The following is a 19,531-nucleotide window of genomic DNA, read 5'->3' as shown; positions in this document are numbered from 1 at the left end:
ATGGGATATTTGGAACTGAAGACTCAAACATGAAAAGTACAATCTTTTCCTGAAAGGAGCCTCTGACCTAGAGGAATACTGACATGCAAGCAATTATAATACTGTATGATAATGCAGTAATGTAGACATATACAAGGTGTAAGGAAGCATGAGAACATAAGGAAATCAGAGAAGGCTTCCTAGAGGAGATACATTTGAATTGAGACTTCAAACATGAGCAGCTAAGACTTGTTAAGCAGCTAAGAGGAGAGAGGAAGCACTCTAGGCAGAAGGCAATATTGCAAAGAAAGGGGGCTGAGGAAGAGTACAGCCTATTCCTGGCACTACAAGCAGTTTGGGATCACTGGAGCATCACGTACAAGATGGAGGTGGCAGGATCTGAGGCTGGATCGGCAGGAATCACATGTACCATGTAAGAGAGTGTATATTGTATCTGAGTAGGGGAGTGACACTGGCAGACCTACATGTGAGGAGCTCTCTCTGGCAGCCACGTGGAGGATGGTTAGGGGCAGCAAGACTAGATGCAGGAAGGCCAGTCAAGAGGCTTCAGTCTAGTGAGAGAAGGCAAGTACTGAACATGTGAAGAACGGGGATAGAGGGACAGGTTTCAGAGACATTCAAGAATAGAACCAATATGATTTGGCAAGTGATCAGATATGAGAAAGAGGGGAGGGAAAAGAGAGAAAGGAAAAATTCTATGACTTAAAGTTTGCTTGCTTGGGCAGCTGAGCACATGGTGGTCCCAGTACTTAAGACTGAAAGTACAAGAAGAGGAATAGCAGTGGTGGGAAAATGCAAAGTTCAGTTTGGATTTGCTGAGTGTAAGAGGCTCATGAAACATCTGGGTGGGAGATAGATACATGATTGGATATATGCATCTGAAATGTAAAAGAGGTCAGGAGATCAAGATTTGGAGGTAATCAGAGTAAAGACGTAGTTAAAGTCTTGAAGAATGCTTAAGAAGAGTATAAATTGCAAAAAGAAGATACAAGTTTGTGGGCAATTAAATAATCTGATTAGTCATAAAGTAAGGCAGAAACAAAAGATCAAAGTCTAATGCTTCCTTTGAAATCCATACTGCTCCCTATAATTCTGCCCCATTACTGATAATAGAATCAAAATTTGAGGCCAGGTCTACTCAATTCCATGTCTTTCCTGACTTTTGTTACAATGATTTTGTATTCTATGCATAACAATTGTATTAAATTTGAAACTTGCAAAATGAATTAACAAACTCATATCCTTAGAAGAAAAATATCCTGCTTTTTACTTCATTTCCCGCCCCTCCCCCTGAGTTCTACCAAGGTATTGAGAAGCAATACTCATGAGAATTAAATATAAAGACAATATTCTATGACACAAGTAATTTTGCTGGGCAAGTATCTTAATTTACCTGTTAAAATGATGCCTAAAAACATCCAAACACAGAGGAAAATGTTCCCTGCCAAAGGATTATATTTTGTTGTGAGTTTTCCTTGAGCCAATGTGAAGAGAATTCCAAATATCTAAAGTAAAATAAGGGAAATAATTTTTATTAAATTTGCTTCTTTAAAATAAGCATAAAGATTTTCCCAGAGCTTTTCTTAATGAATTTAATTTATATGATTTGGATTCTAGAAACATTCATTGCAAGGTCAAACTGTTAAAGAGAAAAACCATGGTCAAACTTATTGCACTAGAATATCTGGTAAACTAATCGGCTCAAGTTTAAAAGAAGTTAGAGGGAAGCGGTTGTGGCTCAACTGACAGAGCATCCGCCTACCGCATGGAGGATCCAGGGTTCGATACCCAGGGCCTCCTGACCCGTGTGGTGAGCTGGCCCGTGCACAGTGCTGCTGTGCATAAAGAGTGCTGTGCCACGCAGGGGTGTCCCCCGCATAGGGGTGCCCCATGTGCAAGGAGTGCACCCTGCAAGGAGAGCCGCCCTGCGCTAAAAAAGTGCAGCCTGCCCAGGAGTGGCGCCGCACACATGGAGAGGTGATGCAGCAAGATGATGCAACAAAAAAGGTGACAAGTTTCCCTGTGCTGTAGACAGGAACGCAAGGGGACACAGAAGAACACACAGCGAATGGACACAGAGAGCAGACAACGGGGGGAGGGGGGAGGGGGGAAGGGGGGAGGGGGGAAGGGGAGAGAAATAAATAAAAAATAACTCTTTAAACAAAAAAAGAGAAGTCAGAGGATTACCTGGGCAGCGGCATTAAGAAGACCAGATGAAGTACCTTCAGATTCAGGGTAGGTAATTTCAACAGCAAATTCAAAACCCAAGGGAAGGTAACCAGTCATGAAGAAACTAGAAAAATAAACCTGGGATTAGAGAAAGAATTATCAAAAGAACAATATTATAAATTGATGTAATTGTTCTGCCTCTCAGGCCTACTCTAAAGATCAAATAAGTGAATATTTTAAAGTTGCTGTGTGAAAGTAAGGCACTATTATTACTGACCCATTGGACTTCCCAGTTTCCTAGCTTTTTTTCTGAGAAAAATTTCTCTCTTGTTTTCTAGGTCAACTGTCCTTCTAACCAAATAAAGATAGTTGGATTAAACAGAGCTTATCCAATTTTCCTCACACTATAGCAAAAAGCAATTTTAAACTATTTTTCATAGTTCTAAAGAACTACACATTCATATACACAGAGCAGAACCTTCAAAGTTTAAAATATTAAAAAAACCTTTAGATGAACTTAAAAAATTAAAAATCACAGTAATAGCACTTCAGAATCATACCACACTGTCAATTCTCTTAGTCATGTGGCACTTACCCAAGCACCCCTCCAGTAATAAACACGATGATAAGGTATCCAAGGTCCAATGTGAAAGTAAATATAACCATTCCAATGAAAGACAAAATGTAAACTATCATAGTAGTCTGTCTAAAAACAAAAACAACAAAATTGTGAGTATTTTGTCTGCTTCTTCTAGGCACGTGTCTAACCATTGCTCTCCCCATACAGTAAAACATTTTTTGGTTTTCAAAATTCACCCCTTCTTGTTAATGGAAAATATATCAACAAAACGTGGACTTTAAAATCTTAAATGTAAGATTCAACAGCAACAGACAACAAAATCCATATCATATCCAATGCTCAGATGGGAAAGGACATGCAGATGGATAAAATCATTTTTATGCTACCAAATGGGACAGTTCTCATTCCATTTTTCAAGCTTCAAATCAAATTTTACTTCTTCCAAAATGCTTTTTTATCACTGCAACTTACAAGGCTCCCTTTCTTCTAAACTCCCCTCTCACTTATTATCTACACAATTGGCACTGGACAGCACTGGACCTATGACACCTATTTTAATAGGCTATATTTTTTAACTTTTCATTTGTGTCTTATTTTCCCCATTTTGATTGGAAGTGTTTTAAAATCAAGTATCATATATTTCTTGCCACAGTTCCTAGCTAAGAGCTATAGATATAACAGGAGTTAGTGAATGAATGGCAATTACTCTGAGAAGAAAACTACAGTGACAAACAAAAAACAACAAGAACCCTATTTTTATGCCCATCAAGATAGTTTTCTAATTATGTAACAGACCAAGAACTGCTGAGAAATTTGATCCTTTCCATGTGTTCCTTTCATCTACAAATTTAATGGGTTTTACCTTCAGCCACCATTTCATAATAATGAAGCTGAAGTGAGTGCTGTCTGAAATTACAGGAGGCCTATCTTGGGGAATTTCAAGACCTGAGCTACTTTGGAAGGATTTAGGATAATAGTGTCGAATACACCTTGGGCCTTGAAAGGTGTGTAGAACACAGTCCATATTTCACTGTGAAGAAAGCCAATGGAGAAGTTCCTGCCTGTTAAAAAATGTGCTTATTCTGATCAAGATGTTAGTGTAAGCGTTCCCCAGGAACGTTTCCCCTTAGAGACAGACAATAAAATAAAAATGTTGACTCAAAGAGAAAAAACACCCATGGAAGAAGGTAGGGAAGGTAGGATGTCTGCGACCCAGACCTGCCAGCCTGGAGCCCTCCGCCTCGCTCAGCAGCAGCACTGAGCCCGGGCACCTCCTGTTGTGGTCTCTGACCACAGAGCCACCCACGGCAGCAACTGTGAACCCATGCACATGCAGGCACCGGGACCCAAGGCCACACAGACCCAAGGCGGGGGCCCCAGCAGTGGACAAGCACACATACAAAACGGCCCCCGGGGAACAAGAGCAACCCACAGCACAACTGTCGGCAAGCTGTGCACACTCACACCACTGGCGCACCAAAGTGAAAAGGGGAAAACTCAACCATCGTAAGACAGGACAGACCCAGGACTGAAAGGTGTAGCAAAAAAGGTGGTCCTGAGTGTGGGAGAGCAATTGTGCAAATCATAACCACTGGGGAATAATACCTGCATATAAACAAATAAAAGAGCCTAGGACTCCCAGAGAAGGTATAGAGGAAAGGAAACCTGGAATTAAAAAGGTTGCATATACCCATGTGGAGCTGGCCCATGCGCAGTGCTGATGGGCATAAGGAGTGCCCTGCCATGCAGGGGTGTCCCCCGCACAGGGGAGCCCCACGTGCAAGGAGTGCACCCCGTAGGGAGAGCCACCCAGCGCAAAAGAAAGTACAGCCTGCCCAGGAGTGGTGCCGCACACATGGAAAGCTGACACAGCAAGATGATGCAACAAAGAGAAACAGATTCCTGGTGCCTCTGATAAGGATAGAAGTGGTCACAGAAGAACACAGCAAGCAGACAACTTGGGTGGGGGGGGGGCGGAAGGGGAGAGAAATATATAAATAAATAAAACTGTTCATTATAACCTGGACTAAGTGTTGAAAAAGGCCTAACACACAGCCAATATACAACAATGTGTTATTTGATTCAATTTGCTGGTACTTTGTTGAAGAATTTTGCATCTGAATTCATGAAGGATATTGGTCTGTAATAATCTTTTCTTATATCTTGATCTGGTTTTGATATTAGGGTGATGCTGGCCCCATACATTGAGTTAGCAAGTGTTTCCTTCTCCTTAGTTTTTTGCAAGAGTTGGACAGGATTAGACAACCTGTATGAAATTGGACAAATTCCTAGAACCTCATTGACAACCTACACTGATTCTAGAGGAAATAGAAGATTTCAATATACCACTAACAAGTAAAGAGATTGATTCAGTAATTTAAAAAATCTCCCAAGAAAGAAAAGCTCAGGACCACATAGCTTCGCTTGTGAATTTTCCCAAATATTCAAAGAAGAAATTAACACTAATCCTGTATATTAAAAGAATTATACATCATGATCAAGTGAGATTTATGCAAGGGTGGTTTGACATAAGAAAATCAATGAATGCAATATACCACATTAATAGAATAAAGGGAAAAAAACCCACATGATGATTCAAATTGACACAGAGAAGGAATTTGACAAATTCACCACCCCCTCCTGAAAAAAACACAGAAAACTAAGAAAAGAAAGAAATATTCTTAACATGTGAAGTGCATATATAAAACAATCAGAGCTAACATTATTCTCAATGGTGAGGAACTGAAAGCTTTCCCCTTAACTTCAGGAACAAGACAAGGATGCCCAATGTCACCACTGTTATTCAACACTGTACTAAAAGTTCTAGCCAGAGCAATTAGGTAAGAAGAAGAAATAAAAAGGCATATAAACCAGAAAGGAAGAAACAAAACTCTCCCTATTTGCAGATGACATGATCTTACACAAAGAGAATCTTGAGAAATCTACATGAAAGCTACTAGAGCTAATAAACAAATTCAGCAAAGGGACAGGGTACAGTACCAACACATGAAAATCAGTAGTGTTTCTATATACTAGTAATGAACAATTCAAGGAAGAAATCAAGAAAAAAAGTTCCATTTACAATAGCAGCTACAAGAATCAAATATCTAGGAATAAATTTAACCAAGGACATACAGGCCTTATACATGGAAAACTACAAAACATTTCTGAAAGAAGTTAAAGAAGATCTAAATAAACGGAAGAATATCCTGTTCATTAATTGGAAGACTAAATGTTAAAGATGTCAATTCTATCCAAAGTGATATAAAGATTCAATGCAATTCCAATCAAAATTGGAACAGACTTCTTCACAGAAATGGAAAAACAAACCATCATATTCATGTAGAAGGGTAATGTCCCTGACTTGCAAAACTAGTTGAAAAAAAGAAAAAAGTTGGAGTCTGACTCACACTTCCTGATTTCAAACCTTACCACAAAGTTACAGTAATCAAAACAGCACAAGGATAGACACACAGACCAAGAGAATCAAACTGAGACCAGAAGTAAACCCTCATATCTATGGCCAACTGGTTACTGACAATGGTGCCTTTTTCACTCAATTGGCAAAGAACTCTCTCTTCAAAAAATGGCGCTGGGAGAACTAGATAATGACATGCAAAAGACTGAAGGTGGACCCATACTGATACCATATAAAAATGAACTCAAAATGGATCAAAAACCTAAATATAAGAACTAAAACTTATGAGAGTTTTGTAGAAGGCCTAAAACTTCTAGAAGCAAACATGGGAAAACATCTTTAGGGCCTTCTGTTAGGTAACAGTTTCTTGGACTTTACACCAATAGCAGGAACAACAAAAGGAAAAACAGATAAAGGGGACCTCATCAAAATTATCTGATGAGGATTTAATATCCAGAATTTATAAAGAACGTCTATTAGTAAACAACAAAAAGACACATACCCCAATTAGAAAATGGAAAGAGTTGAAATAGATATTTCTCCAAAGATGCAAATGACCAATAAACATATGAAAAGATGCTCAAAGTCACCAGCCATCAGGTAAATGCAAATCAAAACCACAATGAGATACCATCTGTAGCAGTTTGATAGTTTATGAATTCCAAAAACAGATAGTGGATTATGTTTATGAACTGGTCTGTTCCTCTGGGCAATTAGACTGGACTGGACTGGATTCAGAGGTTTCACTTTTACTTGATTGAATAATGATTAAAGCTTTGATTGGGCCATGTCAATAGGACGTTGGTGGGAAAAAAATGACATGGCAGAAGAGAAAGTTAAAGAGTTTGATCCTGGAGCCCAGAAAGTAACCATATATAGAGAAGCAGATACATGAGGAAAGAAAGAAGGCTCCATTAGATATGGCAGAGACCCTGGGAAGAGAGACGAGCCGTTCACCTGATAGTCTGCAGCTGCAGGGACCAGAGCCCTGAACAGCTGAGCCCAGAGGGGAATGAGCCCCAGGAGAAAGACAAGACTTATCCCAGCCTACAGCTGAGACTGGATGAAGCTGGAACCACAGAGCCTTAAGAGGAAGAGGAAGGCTGCACCCTTGCAGATGTCAGCAGCCATCTTGCTCCAACAGATGGCAACAAACTTTGGTAAGGGAAGTAATTTATGCTTTTTGGCCTGGTAACTGTAAGCTTCTACCCCAAACAAGTACCCTTTATAAAAGCCCAAAAGAGGGAAGTGGATGTGGCTCAAAGCAATTGGGTTCCAGTCTACCAGACAGGAGGTCCAGTTTTCGATTCTTGGGGCTGCATGGTGAAGGCAAGCTGGTCTGAGTGGAGAGCTGGCCCATGTGGAGTGCTGGCCTGCATGCAGTGCTGGCCGGCACAGGAGTGCTTGCCCACGTGAGAGATGGCCCCTGCAGAGAGCTGGCGCAGCAGGATGATGCAACAAAAAGAGACACAGAGGAGAGACAAGAGATGCAGCAGAGCAGGGAGCTGAGGTGGCACAAGAGCCTGAGCGCCTCTCCCACTCCGGAGGGTCTCAGGATCAATTCCTGGTGCCATCTAAAAAGAAGACAAGCAGATACAGAAGAATGCACAGTGAATGGACACAGAGAGTGACAACTGGGGGGGGGGGGGGGAGAGGAAGGGTGGAAGGCAGGGGGAATAAATAATTAAATCTTTAAAAAAAAAAGCCAACAGATTTCTGGTATTTTGCATTAACACCCCTTTGGCTAACTAATACATCATCCCACACCCCTAGAATAGCCACTATTAAAAAAAGAGAAAATAACAAGTGTTGGAGAGGATGAAGAGAAACAGGAATACTCATTCATTGCTGGCAGCAATGTAAAATGAGTCGCTGCAGAGGACAGTTTGGCAGTCCCTCAGAAATCTAAGTATAGAACTACTATACGACCCAGCAGCCCCACTACTAGGTATATACCTCAAAGAATTAAAAGCTGGGACTCTAACACGTTTGCACATCAATGTTCTTAGCAGCAATCTCCATAATTGCCAAAAGGTGGAAGCAAACCAAGTGTCCATCAGCAGACAAAATGTGGTATAGTCATACAATGGAATATTCTTCTGCCATAAAAAAGAATGATGTTCTCACGCATGCAGCAACATGGATGAATCGTGAAGACATCAAGTTCAGTGAAATAAACCAGACAGAAAGGGACATATACTGTATAATCTCACATATATGAAATAAGCAGAATAAGCAGATTCATGGAAATCAGAAATCAGAATATTAGGAGTGGATGTGGCTCAAGTGGTTGAGTACTGCCCTCTCACATACAAGGCTCCAGGTTCAATCCCTGGCCTGTACCTCACTATAGCTAACCAGGGGCCGAGAGGGGAGGGAAATGGGGAGTTAAGGTTAACTGGTATGGAGCTTCTGTTTGGGGAGATGGAAAAGTTTTGGCAATGGATGATAAGGACAGAGGCACAGCTTTGCTTATGTAATTAACAGCACTGACTTGTATATTTGAAAATGGGAAATTTTAGGTAGTATATAACTTACTGTACATACACATATGAAGAATGTAAACTGTGCTAGAGTTAATAGCATGATTATGGCAATTTTGTTTCATGAATTATAACAGGTACAAAAAAAAAGTGTCTGCTGTTTTAAGGCCCAAATCAAAAGATGCCAGGGAACAGATGTGGCTCAAGCGATTGAGTGCCTGCTTCCCACCTAGGAGGTCCCAGATTCAGTTCCCAGAGCCTCCTGAAAACTAAAGCAAACAAAGGAAAAACCAACTCAGGGGAACCAATGTGGCTCAGTGGTTGACTGCCAGCTTCCCACAAAAAGGTCCCAGGTTCAATCACTAGCCCATACCTCAAAAAAAAAAAAAAAAGTGCTACATTGGAAACAGCTTTCTCAATCTCCCAGTTGGGACTACTCAAATGTTTCCTTTTGTGCTCCATTAGCATAATGCTGATTCCAGACAGATGTGCAAATTATATTGCATTTTCATATTATACATTCTATTTCAATTAAGTGGTGCTGTATTTTTGGGGCAATTAAGCCAAAAAATTTTTATCAAAAAAAGTCTTATGTTCAGCAATAATATTTTGATAAGAGGATACCTTTCTTTGTCTGTATATAGTCCACAACATAAGAAAATGATAAAGTCTGTCAAAAATCAAATGTTTCTCAGAAAGGTCTCTTTAGCATAGAAATGAACTCCTCTGAAAGGCATGTCTGAGTCTTTTAGAGGGGAAGATACTCCCGATGTATCCAAATTTTCAAAGTTGAAATAAATATGACCAATAAAATAAAGACAACATAATTAATGAAACAGTGAAGGGAACCTAAAAGTGTCTAGAATCACACATCTTTAAATAATAAAAACACTTAAAATTTTCTTAAAAAGCAAAATATCCTTTAAACCAAAATGGCTTTGGTTGTACACCATACCTTTATCTACTTTCACTTACTTGTATGTTTTGGTATAATCTAGCCACAAGCCACAAAGAATAGAGCCCACCATTCCAGCTACTACCAGTGTCAGCCCAATCCTTCCAGCATTCACTTCTTCTCCCTGAAAATGATTTTCATAATAAGTTAATCAGATATTTCCTTTAATTCAAACAGATTCTTCATGTTCCCCATGCCTTTTCAACATCAATGGAAATAATCAAGTAAAATCAAACAGATGTTATAATAAGGAAGATTAAGTGTATATGTAAGGGCACATCTGGGGTTTGATAAAGATATAAAGGCATTCTATTTTCAATCCAGAATAAAAAAGAAGACTAAAATATGAGAGAAATCAAAAAGGAATGTTTTCCTTGGTCCTCCATGCTTAAGAAATATAATGATTTTTCTAAGATTCTTAAATAATTCACAGGTGGCTGAAAAGGAGGTTAGTCTGATAGCTCATATATATCTACTTTCTCCTTTCAAAAGCAAATGAGGTGGTTCAGAGCTTGATATTTACTTTTGTTTTGGTTTCCTTTAAATTTTTTTCTGTCCTTTTCCATTCAACCTGTTACACTATTTCATTTGAGGGAAAAAAAGACTTGAATGTCAAGGCAAAAATTACTTGTTTTATAGTTTGGATAAAACGTTTTACAATTAAAATAAATGAAAATCTTTACAGTAATATGGTCAGAATCCTTAATTTTATGATCATGCTAATAGGAATTATATCATTAAAGAAAAATTATTCGTCAGGCATGCAATACAATATAGGCAGAAGCTTACCTCATAATATGTCAGTATTATTTGATTTAATAATGTTGAGACTGAATAAAATGATCCAGTCATGATACCTACAATAGTAAATAAAAAGTGTAAATGTACCATTTACCAGTTCATAAAGTGATAGATACGGAGTACTATGAGACCCTTGTAAAAAGAAAATAATATTCCTCAGACAGATGACAAAGAAAAATAAGAACCAATGCCATTTCTTTTCAGAATGTGGACTATTAATTTAACACCTAAATTTATTAAAGATTATGATAGTAGAATTCTGTCATAATACCATTATTAGTTAAATTCAAATGCAGCTTACAAATCATATTCCCACACACAACAACCAATCAGTAAGACGGTTTATTGAGTACCTACAATGTGCTCTAGCCAATGAATGTTAAAAGAATAAGACAGAATCCCTGCCCCAGATATTTTACAAGGAAATTAGTAAGACTATTAAAGACTAATTTCAAATAACAGCTGGTTATCAGGAACCATAAGACTAGGTCTATCCTTATATATATCATGACTTCAGGTAAGTCTCAACCTAGCTGAGACTCAAGTTTTTTATTTCTCTTTTCATTATTAAATATTTCAAGCATATAAATAGTATAGAGACTAATATAACAAATGCCCTTACTCATCACCCAGTTTTGTCAAATGTTAACATGTTGTCATCTTTACTTCAGATGTTTTTTAAATCTTCCCCAATCCTATTCTTCTCCCTCCCTCCCCAGATGTAACCCCTATCCTAATCTTGGTATTTATCATTATATCCATGTCTATAAATAATTTGAGTTATTCTGCCTGGTATTAAACTATATAAATAGTATATAGTTACTAGTATATAGTGTCCACCTGCAACTTCCTCTTTTCAATCTTTATTTTTGAGATGTGTTCATAGCGATACATTTTGCTCTAGTTCATCAGTTTTCTCTGCTGTATAATATTCCATTGTGCAAAAACCCTTCAATTAATTATCTATTGTTTTGTTGATGGACATTTAAGGGTTTTTACAGTTTTCACTATTTAAAACAATATTGAAATGACTATATTTACATTTCCTTGATTACTAATAAGGTTGAACATCACATATGAACAATATAAATGTGTGTATATGGACCAGACATACACAAATGCCTCTGATTTCCTTGGCTTGTTTTGTCTTTCCTTATTGATTCACAGGAATTATTTTAATATGATAGATATTAATCCTTTGTTGCAAGCATTTTGTGTTTGTTTTTTTTTAATCTTAATTTTTTGTCAGTAATACTTTATTAACCTTATCATTAATGGAACTGTAAACTATCTGAGTAACGGGGGCAGGTCTATTCAACTGTATTATACTGCAATAGTTCCTGGAGTAATCTCACAAACATACCAATAAAGAACTGTCACCATAATTAAGGGCTAGTTATTGTTATTAGTTGCAACTTTTGAAAACACTAGTTAGCCCACTTATATGTGAAAACTACCCTTTCTAACGTATGCAGAAGAAAAAAATTCAGAAAGCTACTTTTGGTTTTGCTATGTCAAAAAGTCAATTGTATGGAGATCTACATGTTAAACTTAAAATTATAATTTTAAAGGTCTATTAAAAACAAAAATGTTGGGAAGCAGACTTGGCCCAGTGGTTAGGGCGTCCGTCTACCATATGGGAGGTCCGCGGTTCAAACCCTGGGCCTCCTTGACCCGTGTGGAGCTGGCCCATGTGCAGTGCTGATGTGCACAAGGAGTGCCCTGCCACGCAGGGGTGTCCCCCGCGTAAGGGAGCCCCACGCGCAAGGAGTGCACCCCATAAGGAGAGCCACCCAGCATGAAAGAAAGTGCAGCCTGCCCAGGAATGGCGCTGCACACACGGAGAGCTGACACAAGATGAAGCAACAAAAAGAAACACAGGTTTCCGTGCTGCTGACAACAACAAAAGCGGACAAAGAAGAACACGCAGCAAATAGACACAGAGAACAGACGACTGGGGTTGCGGGGGGAGGAGAGGGGAGAGAGATAAATAAATAAATAAATCTTTAAAAAACAACAAAAAAAACACAAAAATGTCATGCATTTTTAAATCAGTTGTGCAGAGGCTTCAAAACTGTTGCAAGACCATATAGAATATTAGCTTATTTAAAAAAGATGTATTTACTTATTTATTTATTCCGCACCCCCCATCTGCTCTCTGTGGCCGTTCATTGTGTGTTCTTCTGTGTTTGCTTGTGTTCTCATTAGGCAACTCTGGGAACCAATCCCGGGACCTTCCAGAGTGGGAGGTCTCTTGTGCCACCTCAGCTCCCTGTTCTGCTACGTCTTCTAATTTTCTCTCCTCTGTGTCTCTTGTAGTGTCATCTTGCCACACCAGTTCTCATGTCGGCTGGCACTCCTGTGTGGAGTGGCATTCCTGTGCCATGTGGCACTCCCACATGGGAAGGCATTCCTGCGCAGGCCAGCACTCTGCATGGGCCAGCTTTCCACACGGGTCAGCTTGCCTTCATCAGGAGGTCCTGGGCATGGAATCCTGGACCTCCCATATGGTAGACGGGAGCCCAACTGATTGAGCCACATCTGTTTCCCAGAATATTAGATTTTATACTGCTAATGTGCCACTAACAGCAAACTTGATTAGATTAACAGAAATCTGTCTTAACCACACCTTTATAAATTACTATACAGAGACAAATAGCACAAGATCTGGTGAAATATTCAGCTCTGAGGATTCAAATGGCAGGATAACTTTTTATGTTGTAATCCTTCATATACAGAATAAGAAAACAAAAAGGAAAATTTCATGGTCTCATGTTATAAAAAAAAGGCACTGCTGTAAAATATTAAGAAGGGGTAAAGGATCTTATCTATAACTCAAAAGTAACTTACAGCTAGTGTCAGAGAGCAAACAAAACCTCTAAATAAAAGTATTAAAATACACATAGCAACTGAAGCACAAATACTACATTAAATACAATAAGGATTTAATAAGACTATGTACTGATTACTAAGAGACAAAAATAGGATGAGCTAGGGTAACCAGTAAATAAAACCAAAATAATGGGAAAAAAATCTAAACCATTGTTTTCCCCCTAGTTGGAGGACAATTTTTTTTCCCCAGGGATGTTTTTCCATTCATACAATACCTAACACCGTAAATTTTAAAAAATATCATTAAAAAACTTGGTTCTTCCAAGATTTCCATGAAATTCCTTAAATTCTTGATAAGGTTTTCAAAGTAGATATTACTATGAATGAAAAACAGCCAACCAATGGGCACCTGTTTTTTTTAACACTGAAAAATCATGTGAACTTTTAAAATTCATTATAATAAATGATCTATTTTTGTGTTCGACAATTTCTATTAAAAAACAAACAGTAAGTAATACTGGTAAAAGCATCAGTGTAGTTCAAAGCATAATCTGGTATAATCTGTAAAGCAACTACACCCTAGAGTGTGCACTTCCAAAAAAATGTCAAGAAGAGAACAGCAGGGAGTCTATGACTGAAGGCAAGATAGAAGTCGGGGTGTTGATGGCCAACGAAAAGTGTTAATGTAAGAAACCAAGAATAAACCATCAGAAAACTCTGTAGAGAACCCAATGTGCTGGTGCCTGCCGTCAAAGCTAGTGTTTGGAAGAGTGTCCGTTGGCTATCCTGAAAGATCTAGATGGATGAGACTTCTTTAAGGTTAAAATTGGGTAAGGTGACTTCTTCAGCTTGTGGTTTTGACTGAGGAGTCAAAATAGATGCCAGTTTGCAGAGGGTCAAAGAAAGAAATTGCTGATGAGGAATAAGAATACCACAGACATTTCCTACATGTATATAAGAGTCATAATTATGGTCCTGGGAGAACTCATAAAAGAAGACAGTGTTTCTCTATTTGCAGCTTTTTAAAAAGATGTAAGAAAAGCCATCCTGAAAATTTGCTTTTACTTCAAACTTTAAGCTTATGAGCTATCCTGTAATTAAGTTTATAGAGTTAGCAAACCTAGCTCATTAATTAAAGTCCAAACCTCTAGGTTAATGAAAAGAATCTATAATATTCAAAGGCTTATATAGTTATCTCATCAAAGAAAGAAGGAAAAAAAAAAAAAGACCTCCTTACCATAAGTGATCAACAGAAGAATGAACGGAATGTTTGAAAACATATTCCTTATTGATTTCTTATAGGAGTACTCTGCATGGGAACTGTCTTGGAGAGCTGCTTGGGCTTGACTTGGAGGATACCGAGGTTTTTCTTTGAATGCTAGGAACATACATGGAATGTTAATGAAAGACATATTTATCTTTCTTAGTGAGCTGACTGAATTCAGTTTAAGTTTCATGAGGTAATGCAAGTCTTTATAAGGCTTTTCATTTTCACCAATTCCTAAGTGAAGAACCGTTTAGAATTATCACCTCATCCTCTGAAACTGACTATATAAACTCAGATATTTGGCCAACTTACATAAATGAACTAGAAAACCATTAATAACATGCCACAAACTTTTTATATAATTATCCATTTTTAGTTAAGCAAGTTTAACTTTATTACATTGTGTACAATTATAATTTAGTTCAAATTGTAAGAGATAAACATCGGATATCAGCAAGCCAATATAACTAAACTTTTTTAAAAATTGTCTTGAGTTAATAACTAGCATCTTCTGAAATATGATATAAAGCTTATCATCTGATACAATTATACACCTCTAGAACCAAAAAGATTGGGGTGGATTCATGAGAGCAGACCTGGTCTTGCTTGCTTGCTTTACTCTGGCTGCATACAGAAAATATAGTGGTAGAGCTAAAAGACAGAAAGGTATAGTATATTATTTCCTGTTTTGTCCATTTCTATGGAGTTATAGAGTTCAAAGCCTTCTTACCCATTTAGAGACCACCAGTTGCTTGGAAAGGAAGGATCTACTAACTTCCTACAACAGATGGTTAGGGAGACATTTCTGTAGGATAAGGCAGCAAGATTGTCAAGACTGACTGGTAAAAGAGCTAACAGCTAAACTTTAGTAAAGTTAGAAATTAAATTCTAGTTTTAGTCCTGGCTCAAAAATTTACAACAAAAATACCATATTTCACTGAGTCTAAGATGCTGTGATGCCAGCACTCAATGATCTTACCAGCCATCAACAGAAGGTATTCACATAACTGTATCTCAGTTGTCACAAACGTTAGTTGCCATTTATTATTAAAGGGAGATTGATTTAGTGAAAAAAAAGTATACCTCAGAATTAATTAAATAGGGCAAATTCAAAAAGTAAAAGAGGAGGAGAGGGAGAAGAAGGAGAAGGTAAATGAATTTAGAAAAGAATAATATTTTTTAGAAAATTAGAATTTCTTTTTCTTAAAAAAAAAAAATTTTTTTGTTTGTTTGTTTTCCCCTTCTTCTCCCAACAAGGATTAAATATAGGCCTGGTCTGGAGATTATAGCTGACAAGACAACATCTGATGGATTTGGCTGCCATTGCAATTATGTGGAAGTTTAAAATTAACATAGATTTTGTGATTCCACCCAAGTCTCAATGAATCAGAATCTTCAGGATGGAACTTGAGAATCTGTATTTGAAAAGAGAAGTCTCTTTATTTTATCAATACCCAGCCAGGCTGAGAATTACTAGATGAGAAAGAAATGACCCTTAAAACTGTCCATGTAATAATAATTCTCTAAATTTCAAGATTACTGCTAAAAATTTAAAGTTCTTTGCTGACCAAAACATTGGTTAATTATTATATAACTAAAAGTTATGAAACTAAATCATATTTCTATTTTTACAGATTTCATTAATAATTCAAGAGGAGACATAGCTCATAAATCTTTACTTGTTAATATCCTTACATTGGAGTACTGGTAGACATAAAATGTTTAAGTTGCTGCAATTCCTCCTCTTCCTTTAGCCCTATCGGCTCCTTGCACTGTTGAGGAGGTCTGTTGTCCTTTCCTGAAAATCTCTTGTATCCTAGTTAGATGGGAGATACTTCTTTTTATTAACATTGGTAATACAGAACTCACACAACTGTAAAAAAAAAAAAAAAAAGTTTCGGAATCTAGAAACTATGCTTACAAGGCAGTCATGTATATTTAGTAAGTCTTAAGTCTCTTAGGATTTTACTATAGAAAAATAAAGACTAAATGGTCCAAATCCAAACTCAAACACAAAATGAAAACAATCCTTATTAATCTTCAACTCCACTAGACTTACTCTCTGAATATGAACATCATCTTATCCTTTGGTCTCAGGTAGTTAACTGCCCTCTTGGGCAAAATCAGACCAGTGCCTACCAGTTATATGCTGTAATAAAGTCAAGCTTAAATTGAGATGAAGAAATAAGAAAAGCTCAACAAAAAACCACTAGTCTGTCACACTGCTTAAGTTTCACTGCTATTTGAAAAGGGTAAAATATGGCCTTTTCTTTCTCCTTTGAAGCTGAAAAATAACGGCTCCTTTCTATTCTCTTCCCAGAAACTTGCCCCCGCCCAAAATAATCATCTTTTGAAGCAGTTATTCTCCACCCCTGCCCTTAGGCATATAGTCAAAGGATTCACGGGCACGACAAACTGTTTCTCCCACGATAAATGTCATAAATCAATGGCTGTTTAGGACCATTTCCACTTACTGAAATCAGATAATAGTAACACTAGCTTTTAATTTCATTATTTTCCCTATGTGATTAAGGCAAGTATTATACATATTAACTTATTATAACACAAACGTAAGTTTGAATCCTGGCTCTGTCCCATCCATGACTTGGAGGAAGTCAGCTTGCATCTCTAGACTTCAGCTTTCTCATCCATAATATAGAAATAACAAAAACAAGCTCTTATGAGGATTACATGACATAAAATATATAACAGAATTTCCTAATTATTGAGTGTTATATAAAATGTAATTCTCTTTTTAAAGAATATTTATTTTTTAAAAACCAGAGACTTTACCTCAGGGGCTTATAACTTCTGAGGAACTAAGTAAAATATATTCCTGTTAAAAGTTTATAATCGCAGTCTATATATAGGTATCTTGTTACACAAGAATCAAAAGTAAAATTATGCATACATGTTACATACTTGTGTTTAAGAACATTAAGTATTCTGATTGCCACTACTGCTGAAGCTTTTGGTTTCTGTCACTTGCTCACTTTAATGAATAAGGTGGTAAGGATTTTCATGCACATGCTTGAGTTAAGTGATATGGTTTGCTGCTCTGCTGCACAGGAACAGCTTTCAATGATAATAGTGATACCACTAACTCAAGAGGAATTTGAATTGGCACATTTAAGCCTAAGTAAAAATTAGAATTATATATTTTATATGAAACATTTTTGTAGTGAGATTGCCTAAATTCAAATCTCACCTTCAGTACTTACTATTTACTAATTTGGTAATTACTGAAATTTACTTAAATTCTGTGCCTCAGTTTCCTTCTCATTAAAATGGGGATGATAATATCAGTATCGACTCTCATGGGTTTGTGAGAATTAAATGAGATAAATCATGCCAGGTAGCTTTAAACATGTTTGGCACACAGCGAACAATCAAATATTAGAGATTATACTTTAGTACTCCCAATAAGAAAGGGGCATTACAGTGGAATTCAGTGGAAAGCTTGGGCTAATTCCTAGAAACACTGGATGGATTACACTGCATGTAAGCTCCAGGAGGAAGAGGATTTCTGTCTTGGCTGGCTGTTGTTTCTTCAGGCCCTAGAACAGTACCTGGCATATGGCAGTTCAATAAATATTTGTCGGATGAACACAGGCAGTATTTAACTTGGAACAGGGATACTTGGCATGAACCCAAAAAAGTATTTTAGGAAGACTGGTGAGTGTCAATTTAGTACTGTCATGTTGAAAAAAGCATTAGCAAAACTAAATTATTTTATTAGAATCTGGCTGAATCTCCAAAGTATTCATGGGTGGAATTTAGGTTGTCAAATTTTTAAGACTTTTAGTAATTAAGGAACTTTAAATGATTAAATATTTTTAAAATAATCCAGTTTCCTCATCAGCGAACATCTGAATGAGGGAAGCAGGTAAATTACCTGTTAAACACCAGATTTTCAACTGAAGACCTTAATATCACGACAGTATATTATCTTGCTTTCATATTATACTTGGAATCATATAGGCCACCAAGCAAAACTTAACAATGGACCATTTTTTTAAAATTCCATCCTATTTTTCCATTTCCATTCTATACCCATAAATCAAATAATTACATAAATATGTACACAAGTACATAAAGAGTTTGATCTCTCTTAATTTCCCAAATATCAGAGTGATCTGCCAATGGCCACACCTATCATTACCATTTTTTGTCCTTTTCCTTTAACAAATGTAAATATATTGACAGTTTAAACATATATATACATATATATAGTATATACACACATCCACATATATTATATATATGTCTCGTATATACAATCTATTACTCTCTCATTTCTTCCAAAGAGATAAGCAATTGAGGATTGAAGGAAAAGGAAAACCAGAATTTTTGTGACGATATATAAGCACTCGAAGTAAAGAGTATTTTATACCTTAGAAATCCCTCCTGCCAATGAATGGTGCATTTTATGCAAAATGTATATAAACTGAATTTCATATTACATCTAGCAAATCAAATGTGGCTACCAGAAAAGCAGATTAAGGGCTTTAAAATATATAAATTCCTTTTAAATTTTTCTTAAACTCTGTAATAGTACAGGGATAATTTGTCCTTTTTTAGTAGTCTGCACACCACTAATATGCTACTCTCTGACTGACAGGAAAAATAAATACCAACCACAAGTAGATAGGACATGTCAGAATACTACAAATGCTACTAAGAGAAAATTTTGCACCTTATCTTCAGGGAAACTAAGTATATGGGGTATGCTTCCTCTACCTGGATACTCCAGTTCATCAGCAAAAGCAGTCTCTACTATAAGACTTCTTTGAAACTGAGGAATCCATATATGATCATAAAACTTGAATCATCCATTACTATACAGCCATTGTGAAAATTAATATGAAAATAAAAAAACTCCAGTTATAATGCGATTTAAAATGCAAATTTTAATGATTAAAAGATGGCTTTTCAACTTTATAGGTCCTTTGCTCTTTAAATCAGTTTAAGATTTATTGAGTGCCTAAAGGGCAATATTATAGTTATACTGGCAGCTGTGTTACTT

General features: G+C 37.0%; 1 protein-coding gene across 2 annotated transcripts in view; it reads right to left on the bottom strand.

The window, feature by feature from the left end:
• Positions 1-19,531, bottom strand: part of FLVCR1 (FLVCR choline and heme transporter 1) — a 28,617-nt gene that overhangs the window by 2,880 nt on the left and 6,206 nt on the right. The window contains exons 3-8 of one of the 2 annotated variants that reach the window (XM_004470981.5): positions 14,476-14,616; positions 10,395-10,462; positions 9,626-9,729; positions 2,765-2,875; positions 2,188-2,293; positions 1,394-1,505 (exon numbers count right to left, since the gene is read on the bottom strand). In XM_004470981.5, coding sequence (XP_004471038.1) covers positions 1,394-1,505; positions 2,188-2,293; positions 2,765-2,875; positions 9,626-9,729; positions 10,395-10,462; positions 14,476-14,616 — 642 coding nt within the window. The remainder of the gene's footprint in view (positions 1-1,393; positions 1,506-2,187; positions 2,294-2,764; positions 2,876-9,625; positions 9,730-10,394; positions 10,463-14,475; positions 14,617-19,531) is intronic. The other variant, XR_011645564.1, reaches the window with a different exon arrangement.

This window comes from Dasypus novemcinctus, chromosome 13, assembly GCF_030445035.2.
Source record: "Dasypus novemcinctus isolate mDasNov1 chromosome 13, mDasNov1.1.hap2, whole genome shotgun sequence".
In the NCBI taxonomy this organism is placed as follows: Eukaryota; Metazoa; Chordata; class Mammalia; order Cingulata; family Dasypodidae; genus Dasypus; species Dasypus novemcinctus.
The sequence above is the reverse complement of the archived record's forward strand: the minus strand, read 5'-3'. Positions and strand labels throughout refer to the sequence as shown.